Below are 25,729 nucleotides of genomic sequence, written 5' to 3'. Positions count from 1 at the left end.
CATTATTGTTGCCCACTGATGCATCTCTTAGTCACCTCTTACAAACGGATCGCAGGGATGGGGAAGGGGAGAAAAGTTTCTCTCGACCCACCAATTTTCCTTGCCTGGTCCCTTGCAGATGATGGCTACTATCCACTATAGTCGAAGGTCAAAGGGAAGGAAGGAATCACTTACATACATGTTTCAGCAATATTTTTGTAAAAACCTGGAAAAATTAAGTCACTGCCAATCACCTGGCTCACACACAGAAAAAGATACAAAATGACACAGGATCAAAGGAACATAGTAGAAAATATTTAATACAACTCTCCACAGTAATCATTAAAAAGGGTGGAAAATAGGGGCCATGCTAGGAATCAAACAAAGCAGCAATATGTACAATGACCCAAGGGAGAAGAATTGCTCAGTCATACAAAATTTCATGCATAAATTACACTTGGGATCACTGAAGAAAACAAGCGCTCGGCTACCTGAATGGCCCTCACCCCAATTTTTTTTATCAGTCCGATTTAAGAAGCCCCGCGGATCTTGACAAATGACAAAGTGTCCCAACGACACAATTCCGTGAAAGGTCCTCTACGCGTGGTGCAAGAAGGAGGAGGAAAGCAAACGTCAAACACAGTCTGAAAGTTTGGCTTGTTCTTCAAATTGCTTGTCCACCACTAGCGACAGAGCATGGAGGAAGGCGGTCATTGTAACATTAGGAGACTAGAAGAGAAAAAATAAAATACAGTCAGCAACAGAACAGGCATTCTTGCTCCTCTCCGAAGGACTGCTTGGTCCCACAACCAAGTTATTTTCAAAGTAAATGTATCTTTATTATTACTATTTATCATACATAATAATATTTATCAAAGCGCAGTGGCCAGGATTCTCACAACAGCATGGAGGTTCCACATGCAGCCCATTCTCCACCAGCTACAGTTGAATTCTGGATCAGGCTAAAGGTTCTGGTAATTACCTTTAAGGCCATTCGCGGTCAGGGCCCAGTGTACCTGAGGGACCGCCTCCCCGCCTATGCCCCCAAAAGAGCTCTACACTCTACTGCCTCCAACCGGCTGATGGTCCCTGGCCCTAAAGAAGCCCGCCTGACCTCGACCAGGGCCAGAGCCTTCTCTGTCCTGGCCCCCACCTGGTGGAATGAGCTCCCAGAGGAGATCAGGGCGCTGACGGAGCTAAAACAGTTCTGCAGGGCCTGCAAATGGAACTCTTCTGCCAGGCATTTGGTTGAGACCAGGCATAACCAACAACACCTGCAGGGCCCCTGCCCCCTCCCTTCTGGAAATCCATCAATGCATTCTGCTCCTGGACCTGTTTGCATTGTTACCATTGTTACAATTCAGTGTTAATAGTATTAATGTTATGATTATCTGTATGTTATGAATTGTTTCTTGTATTGTTTTCTACGCTTTATGTAAACCGCCCTGAGCCTCCATGGAGGGCAGTATATAAATATAATTAATAAATCATCTGCCCTACCTTGTGGGACTCAGGTCAGATTACAAGAACAAACACATGTAAGATTATAGCACAAAATATAGATTTAAAGTAACATGAATTAAACGAGTTGTCCGCTCTTCTATCATGGGAACGAGGGGGATCATAAAGATGTCCATTTAAGTTAATTGGTGGGTTCTGACAAGGAAGCCAGCCAGCTGACCCGCTGCTTTCAGGCCTCAACTACAGGCCGGGCGGAATCGCTTTGCCTTCCAACCCTGAGGAATTATCTGGAATCGCTCACGGCTCTGATCTCAGTCAGGAGACCATGCCCTTAGGCTGCCCTGGCTCCACCTGAGGCCAAGCCGATCTTTCGGGGGGGGGGGGGGGGCAGGGATCCTGAGCAGCTTCTGCTGGCTGGATCTTAAAGCTCTCTGGGGTTCACAGTGGGAAAGGTGGTCCTGAAGATATGGTGGTCCCAGGCTGTTAAGGCAGGGGTAGTCAAACTGCGGCCCTCCAGATGTCCATGGACTACAATTCCCAGGAGCCCCTGCCAGCGTTCGCTGGGAATTGTAGTCCATAGACATCTGGAGGGCCGCAGTTTGACTACCCCTGTGTTAAGGACTTTAAAAGTGAGAATGAAAGGCTGATCAAATAGTAAAATGCTGAGAAAAACTTAAAACATTCATGGGACCAAAAGCTTGAACTATCCCCCAAGGAGCAGCTGCTGTGCATTGGGAAGGGCTCCTTATCACCTTTGTCGCGGTTAATGGCCAGGCCAAGGGGAAGCATCCATGGCACATGCTTATCGCTTTACTTCATTTCTCCCCAGTGGGGACCCAATCTGGGTGATGTCATTCTGCAGCCATGGCTCAGAGGAAGAGCCTCTGCTTGGCACGCACAAGGTCCCAGGTTCAATCCCAGACCTTCAGTTTAAAGGTTCAGGTTGGAGGGATACAAATGACATCTGCCAGCCTGAGCAGACACGGCTGCCCTTGATAGGCTGAGGTCTGATCTGCCATAAAGCAGCATCCTACATCCGGAGGTTCCCCTCTGCTTTACCCTCCCAATGACCCCATGGTGGAGGTTAAGAAGGAATCCGTGGCTGGCCAAAGGCTTCCCCCCCCCCCGCCCCAATGGCCAATGACGGGCCTGGAAGGGCTGGAAAGGGGAGGGGCCCCAGGTGGACATGTACACAGCTACACTTCCTAACTGTGTTCTGCCTGACTGCACCCCTGCTGGGGTTTCTTAAAGCTTGAAGAATGTTTCAGGGGCTTCACAAAGGCAAAAATGTTGAGACAGGCTGCTCTAATCACTACCCCATGTTGGCTCTCAACATAGTGCCTCACCCTAGGAACAGAAGGAGAGATCCAAAACAAAGAGAGTATAACCTTACTTGAATGTAAAGCGCGTGAGCTAGAAAAGGAAGTTTCCGTAAGACGCGGCCACTGAGTCCTTCGCTTTTCCTGTATTGGAGAAGATTTCAAGACGCTGAGGTCACCGTCGTGTAAGGAAGCCTCAACTGAGCTACATGACTGTATGCAGCAAAAGTATGTCTCATGGTTCAGACTTCGACTATATATTCTGTCCTAACAGAGCAAAACCAACTGGATATCCAAGCTCTGTTGTTCTCAAAAACCGCGTATAAGCTAGCAAACCTGTACCTGAGTTTCATTTATTATGATTGCATCATTTATTCTATGGAGGGGCAGGAAATCCCTGTACATCAACAACTAGCATGTTAGAAAGGAGGGCTCTAAGCCAGGCCTTCTCCACGACATGCTAGAGTCCTTTGTAGAGAGATCTCCCCAAGGAAGAGAACCCCAGTTTTAGACAGAACTTGGTTCTCAAGTATAAATAGAAACCAAACCTCTTCAATTGAGGTTTTTTAGGCCTCTGCTATTAGAAGCCCAACAATCTCTTATTATAGCCCCAAAGCACTGGCTATAATCGTGTATCATATATAACTACATCAACATCCAGCAAGGGAGAATGTTTTCATTTTGACTTGGATTAAGAAGACACTTGAGTTTGATTTCAGGAGACAGAAAGAGGCAGAGTAATGAACTCAGGAGTCCTACCTTGCAATTTCTTTCAAAACAAGACTCAATTTTGACACGTCGTTCTCTACATAGCCAATGACCTCCAACTCATGGAGGGTCAGCAGCTGCTGTCGAGGATAGATTATCTGACACTTCAGGGGGGGAAAAAGATCTCATGTGTAAGAACAGTAAAAAGCTGAAATGCCACTGCACTTCTGAAAGCAGCTCTACAGAAATCGGTTTTAAAAATCTGTGCTGCTCTTTCATTGCATTCCGAAGGCTGGACTGATTACGCTGTGCTGAATTAAATTCAGTTCTTAGCAAAGAGATTTTCTCCCCTCGTTCCCCTCAAGTCCGAGGCTGCATTTGATCTGTGAAATGATGATGTCAAATGCACCAGGCCAATATCTGAGCGTCAGGGACATAGTCATTAAAAGTATTTGTGCAGCATTGACGGAGCACAGTTAGAGCACTGGCCACTTGGGTGTACCGCTCCAGCTCAGCTAAGGAGGATGCTAAAACGATGTAGAAGTGATGCATTAATTCAGGGGTAGTCAAACTGCGGCCCTCCAGATGTCCATGGACTACAATTCCCAGGAGCCCCTGCCAGCGAATGCTGGCAGGGGCTCCTGGGAATTGGAGTCCATGGACATCTGGAGGGCCGCAGTTTGACTACCCCTGCATTAATTCAAAAAGAAACCTCCTAAAAAATCTTTCACCACGGGGGAAGATAACCATGAGGAACCAATAAGGAAAAAAGGCCTGATTAGATCTGCCTGGAGCTGGATGGCCCAGACCAACCCATTGTGAGATCAGGGAAGCTAAGTCAGGATGGGACACGGAAGACCTGGGATCCTAGGCAGAGGCAAGTAATGGCAAACCTCTTCTCTACATCTCTTGCTTAGCAAACCCTTTGGCGGGGGTGGCCAAACAATGGCTCTCCAGATGTCCATGGACTACAATTCCCATGAGCCCCTGGCAGGAGCTCATGGGCATTTGTCGTCTGTGGACATCTGGAGAGCCACCCTTTGGCCACCCCTGCTCTCAGGACTGAATGCATAGAAATCAAGTTTAGTCACACCTCTACCATTTTGGTGCCTATTCCACTGTATTAAATGAAGACTCTGAACAATGTTTTTACCTTCATCAGCTCTTCCAAGCAGGAAAGGTAGATTTTGAATATCGCTGCAGCGGAGGGTGGCCCAATGTACTGCTTAATGTCAGCTCTGTCTACAAAGGCCATGTCAATTTTCTCCGTGATGTTTGAAGTAGTCAAGATAACGACATTGGGAAACCTTTTAAAAGAAAAAGCCACAACAGCAAATGAAATGCTTAAGGATTCTTTAAAGCTTGAGACATTCAGTAGTCTGATTTTAGAGTCGTCTTTGCGTACGTGGTGTGTGGAGCCAAGACCACATACGATTTCTTCCCCTGCCATTATATATTCCAATTTCTTTTTGTTTCAGCTGTAAGAGCTAGAAACAAACTTTGGCTTGGACCCTGCAGCAACCTGGACCCTGCACCCTTGCCCTGCCAACCGGAGTTCTGTACCTTCCCCAATTTCCCACTACAACCCAGGAAACTGCATGAATGGCTAGTTGGAGATGGGTGAAAATCTCCCTCCTGCTACCAAAAATTTAGCATGGGATCAAGAGTTATTTTTTTAAAAGCTGAGGATTTAGGAGCTTACAAAGAATACCTGGACTGCACAAAAATATCCTAGGAGTGCATCCTGCCTGCGGACAGAAGTGGCCTGCCCTGATCCAGCTAATATTTTTAAAAATTCTTCCTGGAGGATGACCAAAGTCTTCAAGCTCCGATTTCACAGGAAGAACTCGTTGCAGGGATTATCTGAACGTATTGTGGGTTGAGATTCTTCATTCTCTGTAAGAGGACAGCTAACCCAGATGGGAAGCCGAGTTCTTCTGTCTGCAGCAGGAGAAAAGAGGAATAGTCCAGGAACACCTTCAAGACCAATCACACTTGTGGGGAGGGAGGAGCTTTCCCCCCGCCACAAACCTCGGTTGTCCTGAGGGTGTTCCTGGACTCTGGCTCTTTTCTAGAACAACCGAGGTTTAATATAACTCAATGTTTGTTAATGAACTGAGGGATAATTCAAATTAAAGACTATAAAGTGTACAGTCTAATGACTCTCTCAGCCCTTGTGACTGCTCTTCAATTCTATTGGTTTCCCAACTGGATATTTTACTAATCAGTTTTACTTTTGCAAAGGTAGAAGAGGATTCTGCTCTTTTCATACTAGGAAAGTTACCTTTTGATCTGATCAATTTGTGTCAAGACTGCATTTACCACACGGATAGCGTCAGAAGGCTCAGTACCTGCCCGGAAAGAGTTACGTGCAGCCGTGAGACTTTCCACCTGTCGCCCCCCCACCCCCCAAAAAAGAGGACTGTTAGTTTCACGAAGAACTATAATCAAAAGAACCATAACAGTGCAATCCTGTATCTAATGCATGCATGAAATCTCAAGAGCATCTCCGTAAAACAAATTCAGCATTGTCAGGCTTAGAAGCAATTAAATAATTTGCCTTTTGCCATCTTTCTCAACAAAAGCCATACCACACTCGCTGGAAAGTGCAAGAGCTTTGAAAAATGATAATAAAGCAAAACAAGGGTCTTCCTGACGGCCAGGAATACCGAGAGCCAGAGAGGCATATGTAGCAGTGCTGTTTCCAGACACCACAGAAACGTTTTGTAGCGCTGTCAGTTTTTAATATAAAATGATACTACTGTCCTACCTCATCAATCAGCACAAACACAAGGGCCTCTTTGTCATCAATGAATTCACGAATCTTCTGGAACATTTTAGTAACCAGTTTGCCGCTCTAGGGAAAAAAAACCTGGAAATTGATACATTTCTTCCTCCTCTTCCAGGTTAATCCCTTTGCAAGGCATGACTTACCTGCCCCCCCCCCCAGCATGTAACTAATTACCAGGAGGTGATCAGGCACAGTTCACTTACTAGAACCATAATTGCTCCTACCCAGGCAGAAAGGACAGAACTTTAGATCTCAGATCCTCTCATTATGAGGCACGGAAGGCACGGAACATTTGACGAGGGGTGGGGAAAAGTCCCAGAGTGCATAATACCTGCAGACAGATGTTGCCCACCCAGACTGATCTGGCACCTGCGAAACTGTGCAGGAAGGAAGGATTAAGCTCCCTTCTCTCCCACAGCCCCAAGCAGAATCAGGGCCTGCATGGTCCGTGGTGCTCTCCTCCGCACCCATCCCCCCAGCAGTCTGCCTGTTTACCAACTGGACAGATTTACAGCATTCCTAAACATCAACCCCTTGACACAAAGTAAATTATTCACATCTCAGAAAAGCTGCCTAGAGGCTTACCTCGGAAAACCACTTAGAGAAGAGGCTGTGACTGTTGATCTCGATTAACTGCCCATAGCTGTACCTAAAAATGCCAAATTGAAGTTGACATGAATTAAAACAAGGAACTCTTTATGATTGATTTCCATCCCCCCCCCCCAAAAAATGAAAATCCAGGGGCAGCATCATGCCTAATAGTCTTTCTGATTTTCTTAAGATTTCTAGAACTTATATATGCAAGGAACAATCCAGCCAAACTTAAGAACTTCCAAGCCCCACTTTCTAAACTCTCTCATAGAAATGCACCCTTGAACCGCGCTCATTAAAAAGATATTTTACTGATCTGTAGCTAAAATACTGTCATTTCCCCCCCCCCCCGTCCTGTTTTAGTGACTTGGCTTGAATCCTGGACCTTTGCCCTGTGTGTATTTTCCACAGGCACCGTGATGTGCACTGCTGAGTTTGCTTCCTCTTGCACTACATTAGCGGCACGTGATCTACGGGTCACTGAGAGCCATGGCTGCAATTCCCATCAGCCAGACGAGCCTCACGACTGATCTCTACACAGCACTCCAAGCAACAGCATGTAACTTGAATGTCACTTTATGAGAGTACCTCTGAGCACTCAAGAGTTGTCTCTCCTCCATGCCACTGAATCTCAGACCAGCCCTTGTGGATCCAGAATGAAGGGAAGGCCTTGTAAATCAGACTTAAGACAAAATCTGCTAAGGGGCATGTCAACCCACCCAATGATAGGTCTGTTGGGGGGAGGGGCCACGAGTGGGTGCGTACATAGCTCTGCTTCCCAACTGTATTCTGCACGATTGCGCTACTTCTGGGGTTTCTTGAAGCCTGAAGAATGTTTCAGGGGGTTCTCAATGGTAAAGAAGTTGATAACTACTCTACATAAAAGTGTCTTCGGATGCCCTTTAAAGGCCAAATGTGATGGGGGAGACTGTTCCATGGGGCGGCCACCAAGAAGATCCTCTCTGGTGAGACTCCCAGGTCAGCTTCTTCGATTTGTGGACCAGTCACAAGGGCCTCTTCCTGTGATCTTAAATCCCAGACAAGAACATCTGGGAGAAGACGGTCCTTCAAACGATGAAACCAAATGCTAGTGGTTGAGACATTCTAGGGGATGAAAGCAGGACTGCTTGAATGGTTAGTTATATGAACAGATTCATTGGAATTACCTATGCGAAAGTCTAATGGCCAGCTTCTGAGCCAGTGCTTTACACAGGGAAGTTTTACCAGTTCCTGGGGGACCTGCAGTAAAAATCACAAGATCTATTAATTATCAAAATATTCTAATGGTAATCATGACAAGCCTTTCTTTCTAAGAAGGTAGGATTCATTCTTTTCCATGCCATAAACAGTCTGGCCTAGCTCAAGTGACTTGCTCTCATCCTATCTTACAAATCTAGCCAGGGAATATTTACTTTTAGGACATCTGTATGTAGCGATCAATTTCAAATAATCATAAGGACACTGCTAGAATCATAGAGTTAGAAGGGGTCATCCAGGCCATTTAGTCCAACCGTCTGCTAAATGCAGGATCAGTCTAAAGCATCCAGGATCTGTCCAGCCGCTGCTTGAAGACCGCCAGTAAGGGGGAGCTCAACACTTCCTTAGGCAGCCTGTTCCACTGCTGAACTCCTTTAAACTGTGAATTTTTTTCCTGATATCAGACGATTATGAGAATTTTGCCAATGTGATACTACGATGACTACTATGACAGTATATTGGAAGAGCAGCCACTGACGAAGATAAAACAGAAACCGGGTCACTTAACCTAGGATCCCGTTTTGGTTGACTCTTTATGACTTTATGTTATAACCTTTTCACCTCTAAACATAGAGAAGACTACTATATCACTGTGCCTCGTGATTTCCTTTTTTCTTCTGTGAAACACTTTTAACATGCCAAAGACTGCAATTACTGGGGATTTCTGTTAAGTCAGTTCCCAACAGACTTCTAGCCAAGTACTTTTACCATGCAATAGAACAACTCTGTTCCAGGATACCAAGTTGCTGTCGACATTTCTGTCCGAGAACAGTAACGTTGTGGTCACATAATCGAGTAACTAATTAGAAAGGGAAACAAACAGGTAAAAGAACAAATGATTATTACTCAGCGTAACCCAGGCTTTCTAATTAAACCCAGGGGTTTCTTGGCAGCTCTGGAATGGGTGGGAGTTCATTGGTTTTTTATGCATATTTTCAGTTCGTTAAGCATTTATCACGTAGCGTGACCTGACCCGCTCTGCCCTACAAAATGTCCACTGATGGGCCTGGAGGGGGTGGGAAGGGAAAGGGCCCGGGTGGGCAAGCTTCCCAACCGACTGCACCACTTCTGGGCTTTCTCAAATCCTGAAGAATGGTCCAGGGGCTTCTCAATGGTAGAAAAGTTGAGAAAGGCTGGCATAACTGGATACCTGATACAGAAGTTTCAAGCAGATAGTAAATGGGGTGATTATTATTAGGTATGTACAAGAAACACACACACACACACACACCCTCAAAAATGGCATTTTTCAGGGTCAGACCCCAAAATACTGGTATTTCTTCATATTACCAAATCCCAAAAACGGTATTTGGGGAAATATTTGGGAAAGCCAAATGTTTTCAGCTCCCAGACAAAAGCCCCAACCTGGCCTGATCCACTTTCTAAAAATTTTTATGGACGCCAGGAAAGATGATAAGGACCCCACGACACCCATGAGCACCCTGGGAACTCCTGCTCTGGAGAGCCACAATTAGATCTTCCAGAGCTTGAAAATATGTATGTATGTATGAGTCTCTTGTGGTGCAGAGTGGTAAGGCAGGAGACATGCAGTCTGAAAGCTCTGCCCATGAGGCTGGGAGTTCGATCCCAGCAGCCGGCTGAAGGTTGACTCAGCCTTCCATCCTTCCGAGGTCGGTAAAATGAGTACCCAGCTAGCTGCTGGGGGGTAAACGGTAATGACTGGGGAAGGCACTGGCAAACCACCCCGTATTGAGTCTGCCATGAAAACGCTGGAGGGTGTCACCCTAAGGGTCAGACATGAGCCGGTGCTTGCACAGGGGATACCTTTACCTTTACCTTTTTATGTATGTATGTATGTACGTATGTACGTACATACGTACGTACGTACGTATGCTGCCCTCCCCTGATGTATTTAAATGCATCTGTAGGGAAGCAGCAGTCCTCCAAAAGACGAACTCCAAGGGACAATGAAAAATCACAATGCCATTTTCTGCCCTTCTAGCATTTCCCCTCTGCTCTAATCAAGCCGATCACACTATCCACTGTCCCTTCTGCATCCTGAGCTCCTTCTTTATAACACTCTCCCCGCCTTCTGACTAGGCTATGAAGGCTCCATTCCTCTCCTGTCTGGCAAAGCGAGATCTCATACCTGGCAAATCTTGTTAGTCTCTAAGGTGCTAACGGACTCGAATCGAACTGCTGGACTGTTGAATATTTTAGCAGGAAAGAGTAAAAAGGGAACATATTTTAAAGCTGTGTAACTTCCTTCCTAAAGATTGTTTTTCCTCTTCCACTGTCTACGACAGGGGTAGTCAAACTGCGGCCCTCCAGATGTCCATGGACTACAATTCCCAGGAGCCCCTGCCAGCGGCTGGCAGGGGCTCCTGGGAATTGTAGTCCATGGACATCTGGAGGGCCGCAGTTTGACTACCCCTGGTCTACGATGTTATAAAGCTGGGGTACAGACCAAGGTATGAGCCCTTGAGCGCCATCTGAAGGGCTAAATGGAAGAAGTGCATCTCATTTGCTGGTTGTTTTGCTCTAGTTTTCTTTATGTATTTTTCTTATTGTAGGCAACCTTGAGTTCGGGGGTGGGAGGGGGAGAAGAGCTTAGATAACAGTTTCAACTTACATCTGATTTCACTTTATCCTCATAAACAAGGCTTTCCCACAGACCATGAAATTCAGCTGCAAAACATAATTACTAAATTCAATAAGTAGCTATCAAGATCAAAAGCATCTTATTTCAGTCCAGTGAACTTGTGCTGTTTAAATCATTGTCCGGTTTCTCTCAGTTTAACAAGCCATCCCTACAATCCGATGCACTCAAGTTAAGAGAATGTGGAGCACCAGAAGTCTGAATCATAAGCAAACCTCCCTCTTTTCTTAAGGTTAAAAGCACAGGAATAAAAAGCGGAAGTCACACGGCCACCCAATATGCCTCCATTAACAGGGGGAGAAATGACTGCAATGCTCTCCCTTCTTGCCTGATATGACACCCTCCTTCACCCCAAAGAAGTCCACAGGGCATGATCCTGCTACAGTCTAAAGTCCTGTGGAATTCAACCAAAGAAATGACTTATTTTTCATTCACTTCCTCTCCAACAGCGAGTCTAAGCAAGGTCCATCACTCTCTGCTGTTTTATGCTCACAATAACCGCACCATAACCCTAGATTAGGCTCTGTGTGTGCATGATCGGTTCAAGGTCACCCAGCCAGCTTCCATGGCAGAGTGGGGATTCAAACCTGAGTCTCCCAAGTCCTAGTCCGACACTCTAACCCAGGGGTAGTCAAACTGCGGCCCTCCAGATGTCCATGGACTACAATTCCCAGGAGCCCCCTGCTGGCAGGGGGCTCCTGGGAATTGTAGTCCATGGACATCTGGAGGGCCGCAGTTTGACTACCCCTGCTCTAACCTCTATACTCCGATTGCTCTTTAGCTCATGCTGGGCCTTAAGCTATTCAATTTCAGCTGGACAGCCCCCTTACAATGCAACTTGAAACCTTGAGGAACCCTGCAAACGTATGAATTCATTCATCTTTGCAACTCCTGGGTTGTTGATGTTGTATATTGACTATGCTGTATGTTGACGCGTTCCATGTATCCCCCTATGATGTTGTATGTAAACCGCCCTGAGCCATATGGAAGGGCAGTATAGAAATAAAATAAAAATAAATAAAATATATTTCTCACTTCAGAACTTTGTGTATTTTTATTTCAGAATTCTGCGTAGCTTCACTTTTCATTAACTTGTTTTCTGCCATCGAAGTTTACACCTAAGTCAGGCTCTACCCGTAGAATTATTTCAAACAATATTTCCATTTTCCAGATGCGCAACCTGTGACATTCTGAATCCTTGAAGACCACCTTAAAACAAACAGAAGTACCTGTCGGCAACTCCCAGTGATTGGCCGCAATTATATTCTCATTCTCTTCTTCCAGGTTTTCAGTGTTGGGGCCTTCTTCATTAAGATGAAAAATGTGAGTGAAAAGGCTGCATTCGCTCAAGTTAATAGGCTGCAGTGGAAAGGGAAAAGACAGTTAGCCTTCGAAGAGGCCTCAAAGGAGTAGAGGAGTTTTGTTCTCTGGGGAGATTCAGATTCCATTTACATAATTTTCCAAGGTGGACAAAACAAATCACAATCAAACTTAATGGGGTTTTAATGGGGAATTTTAATGGTTAATATATTGTATCTGTATTAAAATGTTGTGAACCGCCGCGAGCCGGTTTCCGAGAGCGGCGGTCATACAAATCAAATAAATAATAAAAATAATAATAATAATAATAGTTTGTCCTTAACTATAGCAAATGAGAATGAGCCTCTTGTGGTGCAGAGTGGTAAGGCAGCCGACATGCTGTTTGAAGCTCTGTCCATGAGGCCGGGAGTTCGACCCCAGCAGCCAGCTCAAGGTTGACTCAGCCTTCCATCCTTCCGAGTTCAGTAAAATGCTTGCAGGGAGGTAAACGGTAATGACTGGGGAAGGCACTGGCAAACCACCCCGTATTGAGTCTGTCATGAAAACGCTAGAAGGCATCACCCCAAGGGTCAGACATGAGCCGGTGCTTGAACAGGGGATACCTTTACCTTTATAGCAAATGAGACCTGGTCTGTAAGGGCAGCAGAATGCAGTGGCAGAATCCAGTAGTACTGAGTTTACCACGGAGACCACTTTTTGAATGTTCTCCCAATACAAAATGCCCCATTAGCAGAAAAGAAATGTCCATCAGACATAGCTTCTATCCTTAGATTCAAATGGGTAGCCTTGTTGGTCTGAAGTAGCATAATAAAATCAATAGCACTGTTAAGACCAGCAAAGATTTATTCAAGGCGTGAGCTTTCAAGTGCAAGCACTCTTCCTCAACGGCGTTGATCACTGATATAGACAGTTTTATTTCTCCTATGTTTTTGTGAAGTACAACTGAATTCGAGGGGACTGATTGGCTGTTTTGGCAAAGAATTATCATATGGCTGCATTTGGATGTGTGACATAATTTACTAATTTAACATAATTAACTTTTGCTTTATATTCCCACTGTCGTGATGGGAGTTCATCGCCTGAGGAAGAGGGCTTGCCCTTGAGAGCTCCCACCTTGAGTAAATCTTGGTTGGCCTTCAAGGTGCCTGACTGGACTCAGCCTCTGTCCTCGCTATTCTCTCTGGTGCCAGCTTTGTATCCACAGGGATTTTTGGCTAAGGAAAACCTTCGAAGACAGGAGTAGCCTTAAGCAGTACAGTCCACCTGGGATTTCTCTCCCCCCCACCCTGGTTTCTCTTAACTCATTCTGCTGCATGCTTTCCGGTCTGAGCTGTAAACACATCACTAATGGAGTCTTCAAACTTTCTCATAACAGAAATGCAAATTCTAGGAAAGCTGCACACATCTCCTGTAGTTTGGAATAGGGAGTTCAAACTCAGATCACAACCAAAGCCAAAATCATTTTCTTTCTTTTTTTGGGGGGGGGGGGGGAGAGCATCACCTTAATAAGCATCAAGTATGCAAAATGTTACTTTTCTTCTAAAAATCTTGTTTAGTGGCTGGTCGTTTTTTCCAGAAAAGTGTTTTAGAACATAAGAAAAGCCAAGCTGGATCAGGCCAATGGCCCATCCATTCCACCATTCTTATGTCACAAACAGCCAAAACCCGGGGACCATCGGGAGGGCCAGACCTTCAAAAGCCCACTCACTGTGGCCCCACACCAAGCACCAAGAATATTACAGCCCCAGAGAGAATGCTCCACCTATGCCTTGTGGCTCGCTGCCACTGTTGGACCTCTGCGCCATGTTTATTTGATCCCCTCCTGCAGCCACTTCTTATGGCCCAGAATTCTGTATGAGTTTTGTATATTTGATTACATAATATAAGACATACTTAATACTTAATACCTGTCTCTCCTTCAGCTTTAGCTCTGTATCCACAATTGCAACAGACCGCACATTATTTGTTAGGAAGACGTCATCAAACTCAGTCCACTTATAATCACCAAAGACAATGTTATGCCTATTTAATAATCTTAGGATACTCTCTTCGATATCTTCTCTCTTTGCAGTGCTAAAGAGTACAAAAATATATTATTAACTAGCCAAATCAGTAATGTTAGAAAGGATCCATCAGCATACCCCTACCCATAGTTGCACATCCCCCACACCAAATACACCCAAAATCCATGAAAACATGACTGTGCCATTCAAGAGGCTTGAAAGAGCTATTCAACTCCTGAAGCTTAAAGGAACAAGCTAATTAAAAATCTCCAATCCATGAACTACACCTAATGAACCAAACTCACTTTTTCAACAAAAATAGAGTAGCCAGATTTGGCACCACAGGGAAGGAAGAAAGGACAACAGAACTTACAGTGTAAACTGTTTTCCCATTTTTTCATGTTAGATTGGAGCATTGCGAGGATTTTTTGTGGGAATTATGAAGCCCTGATCAAGAGGAGCTGTAATGACAGGAAGTATCCCTCTCCTGCTGTCAAGATCCTGTGAGCTATTTTCATGATCTTGCCATGTAATGCTTTCCTGACCTGTTTATATGTAATGTTTTCTTCTATGATTTTTTACTTCTATGCTTTACTTAAGTAATGTTCCCCGTTACCAATTTTTAACCTGTTTTAATTGTGGTGGTTTCTCATCGATCTTCCACTTGCAGGTGTTTTATTGTTGTGACCTTACTGGACTGATCTCTTAGGAATGTGTGTAGTGATTAGACTTTGGGTGCATTTTAGCCAGGGAAAACATGGCCTGGGAAGATGGAGAGCCAGTTCATCAGAGTGCCAAGATTCAAGACAGGGGCTGCAAATATAAAAGCATGACTGTGAAGAGTTGCTGGTCTCTTTAGACACAACCTTTAGACACAACACAGTACACCCTGATTTGCAAAGATCTTTTCCTAGCAAATCGATAGGGGAAGATGGAAAGAAACATGGGTGAAAATGTCCTGATCAGCTATGAACATGCTGATCATGGAAAACCTATATGAAAAGCAAAAGTAAAGAGCTGGATCCCTCCTGTCCACAAAATAATTTTCTTTGGCTTCTAGAAAGGGGATAGGCCATTGCTCAGTGGCAGAGGGCAAGAGCCGCATGCAAAATTCTCCTGATGGCATTCCAGATATCTACAGCTCTGAAAGATCACTGATAGTAGACTTTAATCTTGGGAAGTGATGGAGCTAAATCAAGCAATGGTCTGAGTTGTTCTACAGCAGTTTTGTATGTTTAATGGCACATCCATTGGAGAATAACTCTAAGAAAGGCTGGTTCTTCTAAACTCTTCATGCCCTCTGGGTGAGATCAAATAACTCCTTTCAGCCTGCCCCCTTCCGTGCCATCCCCTTGGGGACAAAGAATAAGCCCTTTTCCAGTATATGACATCCTTACACCAAGACACCTTCTGCGACTGAGATACCTGTTGGATTTCTGATGAACTTCTACGTGGACCTGCAGGAATTCACAATCATTCAGAAGAGCCTGTTTTAAGTCATCTGCTGCTTCATCCATATTATGAGAACCTGATTTAAAAGACAAAGGGGCTATAGTACTTCTGTCTCAAACATGTCTTGAAGTATCTTGCCTTTGAGGATTGTATTTATTTAGAGTTTAGTTTATAGACCACCCCTCCCCAGTGACTTGCCTTGAGGTGGTTTAAACAATTATATACATTTAAAACTATAAAAACATAATAAAATGCAATACATTCCATAGCTGCCACAAATTGAACTAGCAAATTCAGTCATTATGATAGTAACGTTGGCTGTACAGAGGAGGTCTCATATAGGGGGAAACAGGTGTGGCCATTAGAGATTTGGGGGTGGCACTTGATGACGCTGGAGTCTACCGAGGAGAGGGATCTCAGTGGGGCTCAGAGCCAGAGAGTCCTCCCTCCATTATATTCAGTTGCCACTCCAGGCAATCTCCAGGCAGGGTTGCCAACTACTTGGAGCTTGGGGAAGGGGCAGAACCTCAGTGGGGCTCAGAGCCAGAGAGGCCTCCAGGGGAACTGACCATTCTATTCAGTTGCCACTCCAGGCAGGGCTGCCAACTACTTGGGCTCAGAGCCAGAGAGTCCTCCGGGGGAACTGGGGGCGACTCCAGGCGCATCTTCGGGCCTGGGCCGCGGAAGGCCCCTCACAAGAGCAGCACATTGGGGTTAAAGGTGCCCCTGGCCTCCAACTTCGCTCTCTTGCTCAAGACCCCCCAGTGTAGCGGAGGGACACCCCTGGGGTTGCCAGCTCTGGGCCGGGAGATATCTGGAGACTTTGGGGGTGGGGCCAGGATTGGAGTCCACCCTCCCTCCAGGGAAACTGACCCCCTTCATCTGGGTGGGGCTGTAATCTCCCCCCCCCCGGGGGGGTGGCATCCCCCGGCCTCCCGCCCGGCCCCCCGCCCCGGCCCTCCGTCTCACCCGCCGCCTTCCCGGCTCCGCCAACCGAACTGCGCGCGCTTCTCCCTCCGCCAACGGGCCTCGCGGGGCCGGCCGGAAGCGACCCTGCGTCACTTCCTGCCATGACGCGCTTCCGCCGCGGCCGTAGCGGGCCGCCTTGGTGCCTGTGGGATGGGGAAGAAGCACAAGAAGCACAAGGCGGAGAAGGCCGAGTGGAGGTCCACGCCCGCCCCCGCCCTCGCCCCCGCCGGCCCCGGCGCCGCGCCCTACGACGGTGGGTGGGAGGGAAGGGTAGACTGCGCAGAGAAAGGGAGGCTCCGGGGCAAGGGAGACCGCTGGCCCGCCGCCTCCGCCCTTCCCGCTCCCTGCGGGTGGCAGATGGGACCATAGAGCGGGAAGGGCCCTCCAGGGTCAGGCCCAATGATTCCCCCCCCCGGCCGCCAAAAATCTCCGGAATTCCCCCCCCCCCCCCAGTCTCCCCAGCCTCTGCTTAAAAACCTCCAGGGAAGGAGGAGGCCTGTTGCACTGAGGAGCCCATCTGACTGCCAGGACCTCTTCCGCATGGTCTCGATTCTGTACATCCCATTAACATTTCCGGGATCCACGGGGCAGCCCAAGGCCAAACATGGGCCACCACAGCTGCCTCAAAGGCAGAACTTCCGCCAACTGCAGTGGGGGGGAGCTGCTGTTTTTGTAGCGGATGAATCTTTGGCTTTGGAGCAGGTCACAAATGTCATCCATTCCCTGTCACAGACAGGCAGATCATGGAGGGGTGGTAAATGCTGTTCAATTAGCGTTTACTTCAGGGTGTCACAGAATTATTAATCATTCAGAGCTACCAGGGGAAAGTATGCAGTTTTTAATAGGGACCCCCGCCCTAATGGGTCTGGACATTTGATGCCTGACAACATTTCCAGACGTTGTAGCCTCTTTTCCCTTATAGTTATTTCAATTTGCTGTTGAATTACCATAAGTGGGAATGCTGTCTTTTGAGCAACTCGAAGTCATATCTTTAGATCATCCTTGAAAAGGTGTCTTTGAGCAGTATTAGCAAGCAGTGACTGTGCTAGACAACCTGCTGGAGAAATCTTTTGTTAATATGTAAATAGAAATCTTTTGTTAATATGTATGCCTTATTTGTAGATTATGTAGATAAACCCTTGGAAAAGCCATTGAAACTTGTACTGAAAGTTGGAGGCAGTGAAGTGACTGAACTTTCAGGATCAGGACATGATTCCAGCTACTACGATGACCGATCAGACCACGAGAGAGAACGCCATAAGGAAAAGAAGAAGAAAAAGAAAAAGAAGTCAGATAAAGAAAAGCATCTTGATGACGAGGAGAGACGGAAAAGAAAGGTAAACTGTTTTCATGACAAATGAGAAAGTTTATCAACTACCAGTTCTGAAATTCCAGATTAGCAGAATCTTGTCAATTCAGCATAAGAATGAATTGATATGATGGAGTGTTCACTAGACCAGCCTTTCTCAAGTTTTTTTACCGTTGAGAAAACCCTGAAGCAATTTTCAGGCTTTGAGAAACGCCAGAAGTGGTTTGATCAGGTATCCTATGGTTGGGAAGCATAGCTGTGTATATGCCCACCCAGGGCCCCTCTCTTTCCCACTCCCTCCAGGCCCATCCTTGGCCATTTGGGAAGGGGGGAGGTCGACATGACTTTATATAGAAGAAAGGGAAGACTGATCATGATTGACTTTATCTAGAACAGCCCTAAAACCACTGTGGCATCTCGGTGTGCACTGGGCACAGGCGGTGGTCAGGATCCCTTAGAAATAATTCCCTTAGAAATATGCTGGGTTTACATATCCCAAAAGTTGCTCAAACTAAAAAGCTCAGCCTGCTGGGAACAGCCTGATGCCTCCAGGGCTTGCACTCATTGGTCCCATCAGTCAGCTGATCTCAGAAATTGCTCTAGAGCCTTCTAGAAAGGGTGTGGTTTCTCAGCTGGTTGGTTTGAGAATTGTACTGTGGAACAGAAAAGGTTGGGCCTGTACTCCTGGCAAGGATGCAGACCAGACAGCTAACAGAACAAGGCTCTAGTTATGGGGTTTGAGCGTCCCAATAGTATATATGTTCTGTAGATTACTCACGGTTTATGTTAACTACCTTACTAAGGTAAACAAACCAGAGTTTACTGTGGCATTTCAGTAGAGCCACGGAGTAAACTTGTCAGATTAATGAAGACCTTACTCTCTCTGAAGAAGATCTGATGTGAATATGCAGTCTTGTGTGTTTGCCAATACAAACAGTTATTGACCAGTTTCCATGTTTCTGTCTCTTGGTATCAGGAAGAGAAAAAAAGAAAAAGAGAGAAGGAATTATGTGACACAGAGAATGAGACCGATGATTTTGATCCTGGGAAAAAAGTAGAGGTTGATCCACCTCCTGATCGTCCAGTTCGAGCCTGTAGAACTCAGCCTGGTGAGTAATTAGCAATAGATTGATTGCATTTGTATCCCATCCTTCCATAAAGACTCAGGGTGGCTTGACAAGAATTGAAATCTTAAAACTGCCCGTGGCGCCGCGGGCGGCGCCACAGACTAAATAAAGCGCTAAGCAGTGGTGCGGAGGAGTTAGGGCGGGCTGTGTCCGGGATAAAAGGAGGCAATGGGGAGGCGCGCAAAGCGCACCTCCCCATTGCCTCCTTGGCCGCCATTGCCTCCACTTCGATGCGGGGAGAGGAGCACCCACAGACCGGCCCAACTCTGACTTCTCCCGGCCGCTGGAGCGGCCGCGAGAAGCCTGCTACCTTCGGCCGACCCTCGCCGCGCACTTCGCCACTCCCACCGCCACAGACTTCCTTCGGCCGCCGGCCTCATGCGACGAGAGGCGCAAAGCGCCTCCCGCCGCATCAGCCCACCTCCAAGGGAGCCCCCGGGTTGGAGTTGTATTACAAATAAATGTATTCATATTACATTTAGTGGTTTCTGACAGTCATAAATGGAACGTGCCTGCTGATTTCTACATACTATATCTTTGCAGAGCCACAAACATTTGCATGCATCTCCCAAGCAGCACATCAGACAGGTATGAACCTGTGTTAGGCAGCGGTTACAAAGAGCTGTCAAAGAATTAATCGTCTGCTTTTCCTTGTGTTGGATTGCAGCAGAAAACGAGAGCACGCCTATCCAGCAATTATTGGAACATTTTCTTCGCCAATTACAAAGGTGAGGCTGCACGTTCTATGATAGGGATTGGTGGGCAACAGTAGAGTTGAATTTTCTGAGCTGGGTGTGTAATCTTGTATGACTTTAATGTTTAGGAAAAAGGTGTTTTAGATTGGTTTGTGATTTTGTTCTCTGGCACTTAGTCTCAGTGTAGATGTTCTGGTAGCAGAACTGTCTCTTAAATGCCCTTCTGCTCTGCTCATCTATCAAATGGATGAAATTGTTTTTTGTAAGAACAAAAGAGATATAAGGGGCCAAATGATGTTCCTGGGAGAACAGTTTGTGGGGAGGGTGGGAAAAACCTCCCCGCCTGCTTTTAAAATTGAACTTCTTTTCCCTATCCCTGCCAGTTTGGTGTCGTGGTTAGGAGTGCGGACTTCTAATCTGGCATGCCGGGTTCGTTTCTGCACTCCTCCACATGCAGCCAGCTGGGTGACTTTGGGCTCATCACAGCACTGATAAAACTGTTCTGACCGAGCAGTGATATCAGGGTTCTCTCAGCCTCTCCCACCTCACAGGGTGTCTGTTGTGGGGAGAGGAAAGGGAAGGCGACTGTAAGCCGTTTTGAGACTCCTTCGGGTAGAGAAAAGTGGCATATAAGAACCAACTCTTCTTCTTCTTCAGTGATATCAGGGCTCTCTCAGCCTCACCTCCCTCACAGGGAGTCTGTTGTGGGGAGAGGAAAGAGAAGGTGACTGTAAGCCGCTTTGAGACTCCTCCAGGTAAAGAAAAGCGGCATATAAGAACCAACTCTTCTTCTCCTGCTAGTTGCAGGCCTTTTAGAGCTGTTAGCACAGGGCAGTCTCTCTCAGCACTCTCTGCCCCATCTGCTTCTTAGGGTGTCTGTTGTGGGGAGAGGGAGAGAAGGCAATTGTAAGGTGCTTGTCAAAGGTTCACAACAAGGCTTCTGGTTTAATAGAAAGCTTTAATTGGAAGTAGTTCTGAACACTCTAATATCTGAAGTGAAGACTGATAGATATAATGAAAGCAAGCAGTTATCAATGCAATTCTCCCGCCCAATTGTCCCCAGTTCCCAGGGAGGAATATTCCCCCCACCAGGTGCCATCCTGGGCTTCCTGCCAGACCATCTCTGGGTCCAGCGTCCTTGGTGAAATTGGCAACTTTCTTTGTAGGTAACATAGCTCAGAGGAACATTTGCAACTAAGTGTCACAGCAGGGGAGAAGGCGGTGCGAAAAAGCTCAGGGTCATCAAAGGGGGCCAGAGGTTCAAAGAGTTACTACAGAGTCATAAAAGCACAAAGGGTACACACACACAAAGATGGAGTCTCTCAGATCAACCTGAACCAAACATGGCAGAGAGCAGGGACTGATCCTGACACTGCTTTGAGACGCCTTCGGGGAAAGAAAAGCAGAGCATAAAAACCATCTCTTCTTCACGTTTGGGGCAGACCTGTGCTCAAATGACAGGCTGCTGATGCATGCAGTTTTTGGCTTAGATCCAGAATAAGCCATGATGTGTTATTTCCAAACATTCATTGTGAATTTGAGGTGGATGAAGTAATTATATTTTTTAGATTAATGCTTTCCAGAAACTGGGCAAATATTTTGCGTGCTCACGTGGATGCATGTACAGAACTCTTGGAGTCTCTTCCAGTTTGAGGCATTCATGGGTCACCAGATTGGACAAAGGTGATTCATTTTCACGGGGGCAGGGGGATCAGTTTCAGTGTAAATGGACATTACAGGTTGCCCTGCCCTGCCCTCCAGTAGGGACCCAAACCTGCTTGCATTGTTCTCCTCTCCTCCACTTGATTCAAATATAGGTGTCCCTTAGGGTTAATACAAACTCTTATTGTGGGGTTCCCGGGTGCCTTTTCTTCTTTTAATTCACAATAGACCAAATTTAAAATCAAACCATCTACAGTATTTGCTGGCGTATAAGACTACTTTTCCCCCCTGAAAAACATGCCTCCAAGTGGGGGGGTCGTCCTATACGCCGGGTGCACTTCAGTTGGGATAGACATAGTGGCCCACAGTACTGTAATGTAATGTAACAAACTTTATATTTTGAGTGGAAATGTTGGGGGGTCATCTTATACGCCCAGGCGTCTTATACGCCGGCAAATACGGTACATTTGATTGTAAGTGGCTTTTCAGGCAGGACTTGCTGCTTGTTTTTAATACCCAAGAATTTGTCTCACCGAAAGTATTATTATTTATTTGATTGATGGATATGCTACTCTACCCAGCAGCCAACTCAGGGTGGTGTACAATGTTTCAATAACAACAGTGAAATTAAGACCATTCAATTGAATTATAATAAATCAGAGGTTTATAAACTAATCACAATTTAAAACGGTATCAAACAGTATTAAAACACTGCCAGCCTCAGCAACCAGGTGATGTACCATGTTCAGATCTCCCATAATAAGTCCAATTCGATGGTGGGGGTGGGGGCAGGCAATAGATGTTATTAGATGCTACTTGGAATTCACGAGCCCCAACCAAAGGCCTGGTGGAAGAGCTCCATCTTGCAGGCCCTGTGGAGCTTGGTGAGTAGAACTCAAATTACTTTCTTTTCTTTTCTCTGAAACGTGACGCTTGATGTCCTGTAATTGACATAAAATGGCTTTTATGACAAAAAATAGCTTGTAATATTCCTGAGCATAGTATTAAACATTTAATTCCTGTGTTTCTGTGCTTTGTTTTGTTTTTTTTAAGGAAAGATCCTCATGGGTTTTTTGCTTTCCCAGTCACGGACGCCATTGCCCCTGGCTATTCCATGATAATCAAACATCCCATGGACTTTGGCACAATGAAGGACAAAATAGCAAACAATGAATACAAATCAGTAACAGAATTCAAGGTGAATGAATAGCAATGTGGAAAACTTTCAGCAATGATCATTTTTGTCTTCAGTAACACAGAAATAAAGTGACTTTACATGAAATCATGAAAATCGTTCTGCCTATTAGTGGGCAACCTATTTTCAAACTCAGGGGCCAGTCTAACATTAGGTTCTTCTTACAGAAAGAGGTTCAACATCTCATGAATATATGTAAAATGTGTTTTTAAAGCTGTTTGTCTTTCCGCCAAGAAGCGGCTTTGACAAGGAGCACGTCTTATTTGTGCCACCTGTGACATATGCCATTTAAAAGGACAGACAGAGACTTAACAACTGCCCCTCCATACAAAATAATTTCCTTCACATAGAAAATGTGCTTTTTTGTGTGAGTAGCGGACAGTTTCTCACCTGCAGTCTTGTCCAGGCACAGATTACCACTTCATTAGCTGTTCTGTAAGAACAAGATCTAAAAACTGGCCAAAATTAAAGGAACTAAGCAGCTATTCAGGCTTTTACTTAAAAGCCAGAGACAGAACCTTTCATAAGTTAACTTGGTCTTAACTGGTGTTTGTTCATCAGCCTTACTTCCCATTCTTACAATCTTTACAAATCTAGTGACGTAGTGGTAACTGAGTATTTGCATATACAGGTAGCATCTGAAACCGTGACAATGCTGCATTCTGTTTTTCAGGCAGACTTTAAACTGATGTGTGACAATGCAATGACATACAACAGACCAGACACCGTGTACTACAAACTGGCCAAGAAGATCCTCCATACAGGCTTCAAGATGATGAGCAAAGTAAGACAGCTGTAAAAGAGCACGGGAGCATGATACCAGTCATACATGTTAAAAATATTATAACGAGCAGAGCATTATTTCATCTGCCTTTAGCTATTATAATAATGGCCCTTTATGGCCAATGAAGGGTCACGCATACTCTATACCACCAAATCAAAAAAGTCCAAGTTCCGTGCCAAGAGAAACTTAACTCTACTACATGTTTGTATTAAGGACCCTTGCAAGAGTTTTGTTATTTCTGCATAATCTGCTTCTGCTGGTTATGAGGATCAATGAACTGTGGAGCACAGAAGTCCCCACCCCTCTACAGCAAACCTCAGTCACTGTCAGTGCCCAGTTGACTTCCCCAATAAGCAGACTCTTGACTGAAGAAATCTCTTTATTGAAAGAATTAGCCCTTTGCTGAAATTAAAGTCAGTTCAAGAATGCCTACCTATATGGCTGCCCCAAAGCCCATTCCCCAGGTACCTTTTGGCAGCAAAAAACCAAGTGCTGTAACTTAATGTCCCCATGTTGCAAGCCTGCCAAAGCAGAAACGATGGAAGAGACTGCTCAAGACATACCAAGGATGCAGTCCCTGCTGCCCAAGGTTGACAGAGAACCAGGAGACACAGAGGAGGCTCTTTGGAAATTTACTGCAAGACATTTCCTAAGACATTCTTTGGTCAAGCACAGCAAAATAATGGCAGCAAATGAATGTCACAATAACACTCTGTCCCCTAACTTATAAAGAAAGGTGCAAAAGAGGTGAATGGAAAGCATACAGGGCCTATTTTAAAAGCACCATGAAGATGTTGAAACATGTTTGAGGAAGGTGATTTCTTATACAAGCTACTGCTTGTGGCCTCCCTTATGTAACGGTTGTGGCCAGTCACACCCGCAGGTAGGTGACTGCCTGGGCGTGTGTTTGTTTTCCTTCCTAGGCTGCCGATATTCAGGCCTCGTGCCGCCATGAACGACTCCATGTTGCATCCCCATCGCAGCAGTAGCTCTTAGGCGCAATGCCATGGCCATCCCCATCCCATCCCATCGTCAGAGCACCTTGGCTATGAGGGAAAGGTGTAAAGTCCCTGCTGCTCTGTCCTTTCTAATTCTAGGAACGGCTGTTAGCTTTGAAGCGCAGCATGTCGTTTATGCAGGACATGGATTTTTCTCAGCAGGCAGCTCTCCTGGGTGACGAAGACACGGCTGTCGAGGAGCCCGTGCCCGAAGTTGTTCCTGTGAATGTAGAGACTACCAAGAAATCCAAAAAGCCAAGTAAAGAAGTGATTAGGTAAAAAAAAAAAAAAGTCTGCAGGGCTTTTGCGTTCAGCCGGATGTTGCCTCTTTTCCTACATTGGTTTGAGAATGAGATTTGCAGATTTCCTGCCTTTGCGGGTCCCTTTGTTGGCATAGCCATGTAAGTTAAGGAATCCCTGCATGTTTGCTGCAGGACTCCAGAGAATTGGTGAAGGCCTGGGATCTCTGAGGGTATGCAGCCTGGTCACATAGAGCGTTGACCTGTACATCGTCATTGCCCTCCTCCATGCACAACAAGCTCTCCTTCGAGCATATCCAATGCTTTGTTGTGGCTGTATATTGCAGGGGAAGATTGGTGTAGGTGATCCAGTTGATCTAATTAATCCCTAATCCCAACTAGGTTTGAGCCCAGTAGCACCTAAGGATGTGCACTGGAAAAAAATTCAGTACTTTTCGGATTTAAGTTTTCCTGATTTGGTACAATTTGAATCAACCAAATCACTAATTTGGCATATTGATTTGAGTTTGGCTGATTCAGGGTAACTCAAATCAATTTGACTGAATCAGCCACCTGACAGCTGATTCTACTACAAAGAGAAGCCCCTCCAGGGATCAGCTGTTTGTGACTTGGGAGACATTTAAAGGGACTCAGGGAGGGCAGCAGACAGACTTGGGATCTGCTGAGCCAGCCCCAAGTGGGTTGGGGTATTCCTGTCTCTGCAACCTCAGAAGGGTCCACAGAGAAGAAAGACACCACCAAGCAGCTGATCCACAGAATCAGCTGCTTGGTGGGGTTTTAAATGCTTACCCTGAAGACCCCTCTGAAGCTGCAGAGTGCACTCTCTCTACAGCCTCAGAACGGTCTCTGGGGGAGAATGACTCCACCAAGCAGCTGATCTTCAGATCTTCAGTCAGCCCAATCACGGTTCAGCCATATCAAAGTCCAAATTAGAGAGCCAGTTTGGTGTAGTGGTTAGGAGTGCGGACTTCTAATCTGGCATGCCGGGTTCGATTCTGCGCTCCCCCACATGCAACCAGCTGGGTGACCTTGGGCTCCCCACAGCACTGATAAAACTGTTCTGACCAAGCAGTGATCTCAGGGCTCTCTCAGCCTTGCCCACCTCACAGGGTGTCTGTTGTGGGGAGAGGAATGGGAAGGCGACTGTAAGCCGCTTTGAGCCTCCTTCGGGTAGGGAATAGCTGCATCTAAGAACCAACTCTTCTTCTTCTTCTGGAATGGGAAGGCGA

The 25,729-nt window shown here is 45.9% G+C and overlaps 2 protein-coding genes across 4 annotated transcripts in view; one reads left to right on the top strand and one right to left on the bottom strand.

The window, feature by feature from the left end:
* Positions 1-272: 272 nt before the first annotated feature.
* Positions 273-16,598, bottom strand: TRIP13 (thyroid hormone receptor interactor 13). The gene is made up of 14 exons (XM_077302959.1): positions 16,471-16,598; positions 15,475-15,577; positions 13,954-14,119; positions 11,956-12,085; positions 10,700-10,755; positions 8,815-8,905; positions 8,016-8,088; positions 6,844-6,907; positions 6,238-6,324; positions 5,752-5,858; positions 4,621-4,774; positions 3,519-3,631; positions 2,834-2,903; positions 273-708 (listed from the first exon to the last, which is right to left on the bottom strand). The coding sequence occupies exons 1-14, from the start codon at positions 16,571-16,573 to the stop codon at positions 613-615; spliced, it is 1,413 nt and encodes a 470-aa protein (XP_077159074.1). The 5' UTR covers positions 16,574-16,598; the 3' UTR covers positions 273-612.
* Positions 16,582-25,729, top strand: part of BRD9 (bromodomain containing 9) — a 22,935-nt gene continuing 13,787 nt past the window's right edge. The window contains exons 1-7 of one of the 3 annotated variants that reach the window (XM_077302957.1): positions 16,582-16,723; positions 17,593-17,807; positions 18,756-18,888; positions 19,574-19,634; positions 22,317-22,461; positions 23,132-23,242; positions 24,403-24,515. In XM_077302957.1, coding sequence (XP_077159072.1) covers positions 16,621-16,723; positions 17,593-17,807; positions 18,756-18,888; positions 19,574-19,634; positions 22,317-22,461; positions 23,132-23,242; positions 24,403-24,515 — 881 coding nt within the window. In that variant the 5' untranslated portion in view covers positions 16,582-16,620. Of the gene's footprint in view, positions 16,724-17,592; positions 17,808-18,755; positions 18,889-19,573; positions 19,635-22,316; positions 22,462-23,131; positions 23,243-24,339; positions 24,516-25,729 lie in introns of all 3 variants that reach the window. The other 2 variants (XM_077302956.1, XM_077302955.1) reach the window with 2 other exon arrangements.

Source organism: Paroedura picta, chromosome 11 (genome assembly GCF_049243985.1).
Source record: "Paroedura picta isolate Pp20150507F chromosome 11, Ppicta_v3.0, whole genome shotgun sequence".
Taxonomy (NCBI): Eukaryota; Metazoa; Chordata; class Lepidosauria; order Squamata; family Gekkonidae; genus Paroedura; species Paroedura picta.
The sequence above is the reverse complement of the archived record's forward strand: the minus strand, read 5'-3'. Positions and strand labels throughout refer to the sequence as shown.